Source organism: Herpailurus yagouaroundi, unplaced genomic scaffold (assembly GCF_014898765.1).
Source record: "Herpailurus yagouaroundi ecotype Mexico unplaced genomic scaffold, PumYag 197, whole genome shotgun sequence".
Classification (NCBI taxonomy): Eukaryota; Metazoa; Chordata; class Mammalia; order Carnivora; family Felidae; genus Herpailurus; species Herpailurus yagouaroundi.
This window is the reverse complement of record NW_024412428.1, coordinates 924,650-933,750: the sequence shown is the minus strand read 5'-3', so window position 1 is coordinate 933,750 and position 9,101 is coordinate 924,650. Positions and strand designations below refer to the sequence as shown.

Sequence of the window (9,101 nt, the reverse complement as noted above, 5' to 3'; positions counted from 1 at the left end):
GCACCTCCCTCCCTCCCTTCCTCCCTTCCTCCCTTCCTCCCTTCCTCCCTCCCTCCCTCCCTTCCTCCCTTCCTCCCTTCCTTCCTTCCTTTCTCTCTTTCAATAGTCATCCTGATTGGGTGTGACGTGGTATCTCATTGTGGTTTTGTGATTATTGATATCAAGAATCTTTTCATGTACTTTTTGGCCATTTGTATATCTACGTTGGAGAGATGTCTATTCATAAGTCTTTTGCCTTATGGTTTTTGAATTGGTTTGAGTTTTGTCTCTTTTTAAACTTAAAAAAAATGATTATTGAGTTGGAGAACTCTATATATTTTTTACGTGAGGCCTGTAACAGATGCCTAATTTGAAAATATTTCCCCCCAGTTTGTGGCTTGTCTTTTCATTCTCTTGATACTGTTTGGAAAAAGCAGAAACTCTTAATTTTGATGAAGTCTAACTTATCAACTTTTTCTTTTGCCTGTTAACACTTTTTGTGGCATATCCAAGAAATCTCTAACTCAAGGTCACCACGTTCTCTCCTATGTTTCCTTTTAGATGTTTTGTAGTTTTAGGTTTTGCATGTAGGGTTGTGATGTATTTGGAGTTAGTTGTGTATATGGCGAGGGGCTATTATTATCACTACCTTATCCACTTGTTCCAGCTCCATGTGTCGAAAAGACTATCCTTTGCCATCGAATTGCCTTTGTACCTTTATTGAAAGTCAGCAGACTGTGTACATTTATGGACTCTGGGATCACAAACCAAGACTCCCTCTTGTCTAATGTCTTAGAACATTCTCCCTGGATTTTGGCAGCAGTGGTGTGTGTGTGGGTTTCCTTCTGTTTATTTAAGGCAGGAGCTTAAGTCTGGTTTCTGTTACTCCGTCTCAGCCAGAAGTAGAAGCCCTCTGTACCATAATCTTTAAAACTGTCTCTCTGATAGTCATCATGTTTTTAATATCTATTTTAACATTATTTTAAGATTATAATATTTCCATATTTTTAAATTCTATTTCTATGCTGAAATAAATAATTTTGTCTTTGTGTCTACTGGTATATTTTTTTTTAAAGATTTTTTTTCATGTTTATTTATTTTTGAGAGAGAGAGGCAGAGAGTGAGACAAAGAATCCAAAGCAGGCTCCAGGTTCCACGCCGTCAGCACAGAGGCTGACTCGGGGCTCAAAACCACGAACCGTGAGACTACGACCTGAGTCGAAACCGAGAGTCGTACCCTTAACCAACCGAGCCACCCAGGCACCCCTTCACTTGTATTTCTGTGTAACATACATCTAGACTGCAATTTGCTAAGCCAAATTTAAATTTTGGCGCGTCTAGAACTGGGAGGGGTCTGAGATTGTCGCCGTATTGCAAACTAACAAGTCAGCTTGCCGCACTTTTGTGGAAGCTGCCCGAGACACAAGACTCACGGATGAGAGCTACAAGACCTTACTACCCACAGCAAAAGCAGTAGCCAGAGTGTCAGCATGGTAGCACCAGTTCTTGGAGCCCCATTTCCAGCAGGGTTACAGGGCCGGCCAGATGACCCCAGCATCTGCAAAGGGCCGAGGGACCAGCACTTTTTCAGCACGGGGCCAACACTGTGGTAAGCAGCACACAAGCCAGTCCCCTTCCAGCCCAGAGATGAGCAGCGACGGGGTACTCACTCCGCGGGAGCCTTGGCCTACTAGCTGCCTGTGTGCGCAGCTGCAGAAAGCACTTAGCATCAGGAGATGGAGACGTCTTGCAGTCCATTCTGGCCAGTAAGGAAGTGCAGCAATGCTCAGGGCTCATGGCTGGCTGCTGTCCCGGCAGCATTTCTGTCCAGAAAGGCTGTGTCCGTATCAGCCTGCCTTCAGTTGTGTATTAAAGAGTTGTATGTCGGAAACACGTCACTGCCAACATGGATATTTTATCAATCTTTGTAATTTTAGACAATTGATCCGTAAAAGGCGAGTTATCTTCCTTGGGTTAACTTTTCATTTACCGTCTCTTGAGTTGCGCACCTGTTTCAAATGTTTATTGACGGTTTGTGAAATTATTCTTTAAAGCCTACTTCGCCCTGTGACGTTCCTCCTTCCGCGCTCTGAGTGGGGAAAACGAAGGAGGAGCTCCGTTTGTCCTCCGCGTTGCACACGTTTTCCGCTTTCCAATCATCCTGAACTGGATGGCTGGTATTCCCCGTCAGCTTGCGCTGTGTGGACGCGAACTGTCTGGCCACGTATGATGATCCATCCTCTTGGTCTGCTCGTCCCTGGGATCTGAAAAGAGCCGGGTGTCAGGCACTGTGACATTTCCTTCCTGTCATACACAGACTCTGCCTCTTGAAGGAGGAAATACAGTTCAACCCGGCCCCACTCCTGACAGTCCCCTTAGCACAGTGCAGTGGAATTAAACACGGCTTCCAGGTTCACAGATTATTAACACATTTGGAGCTTTCCTTTTCCGCTTTCCCGAGGCTCCTGGCTCTCAATTCCCATCTGTGGAGAAAGGCAGCGAGGATCTTTCTAGAAACGAATCATGAGTGTAAACTCAGCAATAAGCACTCTCATTATAAACGCCTGAGCTGGTATGTATTGAAGAGGTGCTGATATTTTCAGACAAGAAATTCTAGCACTTTCTTTGGGGTCCTTCAGCGGTCAAGCCTTGCGCCAGCACGGAAGTGTCCCCTTCTGCGTACACTGATTTTGGGGTGCGCATTTGGAAACTAAAGTATGAGAAAATGAATTACTGCAGTCCGCAGGGTCGGGTCTTCGCGCTTTCCCTCCGGAGTTGCCCTCCGGCCGGTCCTCCTGCGGACCTGCCCCGCCCGCGCCCCTTAGCACGGGGTCGGGGCCTGGGTGTCCGGGTGGAGGTTCCGCCTGCCACGCGCACCCAATGGGGGCCGAGGCGGCGGGCCCGCCTCCCGGCCCTCCCGCAGCCTATCGGGACCCGCACGCCCGCCCCCGACTGGAGCGCCCAGCCAATGGGCGCGGGTCACGCCCCGCCCGGCGCGGGGATCTGGCGCCGCGCGCGGCGTCCGGGAGCCCCGTAGCCCACTGCTCTTCGCACTTGCGGTGCCGTTCCCGGGCCACCCGGGCGTCGGGCCATGGCGTCCCCAGCGGCAGACGTGGTGGTGATCGTTGGCAGGTAAACGGCCCCGACCCGCCGCCCACTTGCCACGGCGCTGGGGGAGACCCGGACCCCGCGGTGCGCCCGAGCGTGGGGCCCGCGCGTCGTCGCCGCGCCTTGGGCGCGCAGGTCGCCGTCACCTTCCAGAGCTGGAAGCGGCGTGGTGGAACGCCGGCCTCCAGCCCTCGAGGGCTCAGTGCGTCCTTGCAGCCCTCCACGCAAGCGGCCGGGCGGGGAGAGTCGCCCGGTAGCGGCGTGGCTTTGCAGGTCGAGGCGCCCTGTAGAGTGCTATTTTGTTTCACTTCGGGCTGATGTGCAAGCACGGTTCGGGAAGCTGACGGCGCAGGCTGCGGTGGAAATGCGGTTTGTGGGATTAGTTGGATGATGCCAGGCCTCCCAGCTAATACAAATAGACGTGCTGGGCGTTAGATATGGACGAAATGGAAGTCTGGGAAAGATTCTGCAGGACTGTATTCTTAACTGTTCCCATTTTACGGATGAGAAAATGGACATTAAGCAGTTTGCCCCTGGTCGCAGTTAAGTGACTGACATGGGACTGTCCCAGCAGAGAGGTTCATTAGCACACCTGTGGACAGGGCTGCCTGCAGGGCGTAGGAATGTGCATGTTTTTGTCCCCAGGGGTGTCTTTGGGCGGCAGCAGGTGTTTGGCGAATACACGGGGCAATTCATTCCTGATGGCTGATTCGTGGGGAAAGCGCCTGGAGGCCAAAGACTTTTCTAGGGTGTGTCAGTTTAACAGCCTAAATTCTATGCAAATTTTTGTTTGTGCCCCCAGCCGCTCTTTTAAAACTCCTGCTATTTTCATTAAAAAAAAACACAAAAAACATTTATGTGTACCTTTGCTTTGATAGGGTATCATAGCAGTCTGTAGGCATGGGAATACTTGCTGTTTATAACTAGAAGCACCTTTTTAGGGGTGACTTTGTGTCTGTTTTTGCCGCCGAGGTGTTGGCATACCTGACCCTCCCCTCAGCGACAATTCCAGTGTCAGGGTTTTTCCCTTTAGAACCAATTGGAAGAAGGAATCAGGATGCTTTTTGCCAGCTTCCTTTTGCTCACAGCTGTGGAATTCACTGAGCCTTTGGCCTTTACAGGCACGCGAATGTGTGGCTGCCCCGTGAGGGAATACAAAAATATATTTTCAAAGTGTCCCCTGTACTGGATAACAGTGACCATGCTTGCTTTGCGTTTCAGTTGTCCAGGGTCAAGGGCAAGAGTTTTGTGTCTCACAGCATGCTTTGGAGTGGGGTTCTGCTGGCGCCTAATAAATGTTAAGTGAAGCTTGGAATTGATGGTGCTCCGACCTGGCTCTGGTTCTTGGGTGAGGGAGCACAGTCTCTCAAGAAGGAGCAGGGATTGGCGAGTCCGGTTATTTCTGCTTTCCTTGAGGGAGTTTGACAAGGAATTAAATAGAGTTGGCAAACTTTAATGACCACAGGAATTAGCACAGGGTAGGAAGCCCTTCCTGTCTGTCCCTACACCATCAGCACCTCAAAACACACCCATCTCTGCTTCTAGAGTAGTGCTGCTCCCCTCCCCTTCATTCCTCTCTGTTCCCTCCCTCTCTCCCCTCCTCACCGCTCCTCACCCTTCCTCCCCCTTCCTCGCCCCCTCCTCTTTTCCTCTCTTTCCCAGCCCCCTGGGGGATTCCGAGGAACATCCATTTATTTACCAAATGGGGCTGGGAATGTAAGTGAATTCCTAAAACCTGGTTGAGTTTCATTCTTGGATTTCGACAGACAAAAGTATCCGTATTTCAATTTCAGGGACATGTTGGACCATTGTTTTTCCATCTTTTCCTAGTAAGTACCAGACTCGTTGAAAGTCGCTGCTAGACTTTCCATTTATTTAATTCTTTTCCATTCATTTTTTTTTCTTTTTCCCTAAAGCCCACTTGTCCTCACGGCTGTTTCCTGCAAGCATCCGGGACGGGTCCCTTCAGAATGGTGGGCTTGACCCAACAGGACTGTGCTTTTGAAGAATTAAGAAAGAAAGAAAAAAAAAAGCCTCTTGTATCTAGGGCTGTGGGAACATACAGAAGGGAAATATGGTAATGGCAGCTTTAAAAATGGAGTAAAAGTGGGAGTCCTGAACATATTTGACTGGTGTTCTCCAGCTTTTGTATGTTAGCCCTAGAAGCCTGCAGAGGAACTTATCTCTACGTAATACGGTGTTTCTAAATAACTGAAATGTGAATTCTGTGTCCATATACATACTGCATTGTGTTTACCCACATGTTAGGCCCTGAGCTTGTTCAAATAGGAACCAATCTGGGGGAGAAGGCCAACATCGTCATGTCCCTGGTGCCTCCTGTGCCTCTTCACTGAGCACAGTTCTTTAGGACTGAGCGCAGGGGCCCATCTGCTTCAGGAAAAGTTCTGCTTCCCCTTTGGCTGGAAATTGTATCATCGCCAGCTGTATATCTATCATGCCTGGTCCTAGTAGACAGATGTTTGAGCTTTTATAACAGAGATTGCATTTTTTTTTTTTTAACTGAAAAAAAGCCTGAAGGGCTTTCTAGGATGCTAAGATGTTGGTTTTTTTTTTTCCTGTTTTTTTTTTTTTTTTTAATTGAAGTAAAATTGGTATATAACCTTATATGGAATTCAGGTGTACAACATTATAATTTGATATTTGTATACACTACAGAGTGATCACCACCACGAATCTAGTTATCATTCATCACCATACAATTGAACCCCTTCCCCAATTTTTCCCATTGGAACCCCTTCCCCTCTGGTAACCACCAGTCCATTCTCTGTATCTATGAGTTTGGATCAGTTGAGTTTAGTTTGTTTTTCAGATTCTACATAACAGTGCGTATTTGTCTTTGTCTGACTTCTTTCACTTACTATAATACCTTCAAGATCCATCCATGTTGTCACAAATGACAAGATATTCCTTTTTTTTTTTAAATGTTTATTTATTTTTGAGAGGGAAACAGAGTGCAAGCGGGGGAGAGGCAGAGGGAGAGGGAGACACAGAATCTGAGGCAGGCTCCAGGCTCTGAGCTGTCAGCACCTGAGCCAAAGATCATGACCTGAGCCAAAGTTGGATGCTTAACTGACTGAGCCATCCAGACGACCCATAAGATAATCCTTTTTAAACCTGAGTAGTATTCCATCGTCTGTGTGTGTGTGTGTGTGTGTGTGTGTGTGTGTGTTTATACACCATGTCTATCCATTCATTCATAGGTGAACACTTAGGTTGTTTTCATATCTTGGCTGTTGTAAGTAGTGCTTCAATGAACGTAGGGGTGCATATATCCTTTCAAATTAGTGTTTTTGTATTCTCTGGTAAATAACCAAAAATGAAACTGCTGGATTGTATGGTATTTCTATTTTTAATGTTTTGAGTAGTCTCGATACAGTTTTCCATAATGGCTGTACCAGTTTACAGTCTCATTAGCAGTGCACACAGGTTCCCTTCACACCCTCGCCAACACTTGATGTTTCCTGAGTTTTTGAGTTTAGCCATTCTGACAGGTTTGAGGTGTTACCTCTTTGTGGTTTTAATTTGCATTTCCCTGATTGTGATATTGAACTTCTTCTCACATGTCTGTTGGCCATTTGTATGTTTTCTTTGGGAAAAAATATATTTAGATCCTCTGGGTTGTTTTTTGTTATTGAGTTGTAGTTCCTTATATGTTTTGGATATTAACCCCTTATTGGATATGTCATTTGCAAAGATCTTCTCGCATTCACCTTTTCATTTTCTTGATGGTTTCCTTTGCTATGCAGTTTTATGCTTTTTAGTTTTATGTGGTCCTATTTGTTTATTTAAAAAAATTTTTTTTAAATGTTTTTATTTATTTTTGAAGGAGAGAGAGAGACAGAGCATGAGCAGGGGAGGAGCAGAGAGAGGGAGACACAGAATCCGAAACAGGCTCCAGGCTCTAAGCTGTCAGCACAGAGCTGGATGTGGGGCTCGAACCCACGAACTGTGAGATCATGAGCTGAGCTGAAGTCAGACATTGACTGACATGACTGAGCCACCCAGGTGCCCCCCCTTACTCTTTTCAATCTCTTCTTTTTTTTTTTTTTAATGTTTATTTTTGAGAGAGCAGGACAGAGCGCGAGCAGGGGAGGGGCAGAGAGAGAGAGGGAGACACAGAATCCGAAGCAGGCTCCAGGTTCCGAGGCGTCAGCCCAGAGCCGGACTCAGAGCTCAGTGTGGGGCTCCCTAAGGGGCTCAACTCACCAAGGGTGGGATCATGACCTGAGCTGAAGTCAGACACTTAACTGACTGAGCCACGCAGGTGACCTTCCATTTGTTTATTTTTGCTTTTGTTTCCCTTGCCTTTGGTGCCAGATCAAAAAAAAATATTGCTAAGACATGTGTCAGGGAGCTTACCACCTATGTTTTCTTCTAGGAGTTTTATAGTTTCAGGTCTTAAGTTCAAGTCTTTAATTCATCTTGACTTTTGAGATATTTTTTGTGCATGTATAAGATAGTGGTCCATTTTCATTCTTTTGCATGACTGTCCATTTTTCCCAGTACCATCTGTTGAAGAGGCTCTCCTTTCCCAACTGTATATTCTTGTTTCCTTTGTCAAAATTAACTGACCAGATATGTGTAGGTTTATTTATGGACTCTATTCTGTTCTGCTGATCTGTTTGTCCGTTTTTACACTAATACTGTAGCGTTTCAATTACTATACTTTTGTAGTATAGGTTGAAACCAGGGAGCATGATACCTTCAGCTTTGTTCTTCTTTCTCAAGATCCTTTGAGCTTTTTTTTTTGACTTATTTTGAATTATTTGTTACAGTTCTGTGAAAAATGCCATTAGGATTTCGATAGGATTGCATTTGGGTAGTATGGACATTTATGTATGTATGTATGTATTTATTTATTTGTATTTATTTTTGAGAGAGACAGAGCATGAGTGGGGTAGGGGCAGAGAGAGAGAGGGAGACATAGAATCTGAAGTAGGCTCTAGGCTTTGAGCTGTCAGCACAGAGCCCGATGTGGGGCTCGAACAAATAAGCTGTGAGATCATGACCTGAGTGAAGTCAGATGCTTAACCGACTGAGCCGCCCAGGCGCCCCAGTATGGATATTTTAACAATGTTAATTCTTTCAATCTATGAGCATGGAATATGTTTACATTCATTTATACCTTTAATTTCTTTCATCAATGTGTTAAAGTTTTATGTCTTAAAGTGTACAGGTCTTTTACCCCCTTGGTTAAATTTATTCCTGTACACTTTGAAGTCGCTTTTGTCTGATACAAGTATAGCTGTGCAGCTTTGGTTTCCATTTGCATAGAATATCTTTTCTTTTTCATCCCTTCACTTTCAGTCTGTGTGTGTCCTCATATCTGAAGTGAGTCTGTTGTAGACAGCATATCGACCTTATTTTTTATCTGTTCAGCCACTCTTTTGATTGGAGAATTTAGTCCATTTACATTTAAAGTAATTATTGATAGGTATGAGCTTATGGCCATTTGTCAGTTGTTTTATGGCTGTTTTTGTACTTCCTTTCTGTTCTTTTCTTCTCTTACTCTCTTCCCTTGTAGTTGAGTGATTTTCATTAGTGTTTTGTTTAGATTCCTTTCTAAAGGTAGATTTTTGCCTGTGGTTACTTTGAGGTTCATGTAACAACTCTCTATATAACAGTATACTTTAAGTTTATAGAGTCTTATATTTGAATTCATTCTAGAAACTGTACGTTTTTACCCCCTCACACGTTCTGTTTTTGATGTCATATTTTACATCTTTTTATTTTATTTATTTCTTAATAATTATTAAAAGTTAATTGTACCACTTTTGTGTTTTACTCTTCATATTAGTTTTATAAGCAGTTAATCTACTGTGTTTACAATATACTTGCATTTACCAGTGAGATTTTTACTTTCATGTGTTTTCTTGTTACTTGTTAGACCCTTTTTTTTTTTTTAATTTTTTTTTCAATGTTTATTTATTTTTGGGACAGAGAGAAACAGAGTATGAACGGGGGAGGGGCAGAGAGAGAGGGAGACACAGAAT

The 9,101-nt window shown here is 44.8% G+C and overlaps 1 protein-coding gene and 1 long non-coding RNA gene across 3 annotated transcripts in view; one reads left to right on the top strand and one right to left on the bottom strand.

Annotated features, from left to right (window-relative positions):
* Nucleotides 1-1,304: 1,304 nt before the first annotated feature.
* On the bottom strand, nt 1,305-2,856 carry LOC121012713 (uncharacterized). The gene is made up of 2 exons (XR_005782247.1): nt 2,714-2,856; nt 1,305-2,243 (listed from the first exon to the last, which is right to left on the bottom strand). It is a non-coding gene; the product is annotated as an uncharacterized LOC121012713 (long non-coding RNA).
* Nucleotides 2,857-2,978: 122 nt separating this feature from the next.
* Nucleotides 2,979-9,101, top strand: part of CRYL1 (crystallin lambda 1) — a 130,157-nt gene continuing 124,034 nt past the window's right edge. Inside the window, exon 1 of one of the 2 annotated variants that reach the window (XM_040447979.1) lies at nt 2,979-3,111. In XM_040447979.1, coding sequence (XP_040303913.1) covers nt 3,071-3,111 — 41 coding nt within the window. In that variant the 5' untranslated portion in view covers nt 2,979-3,070. The remainder of the gene's footprint in view (nt 3,112-9,101) is intronic. The other variant, XM_040447980.1, reaches the window with a different exon arrangement.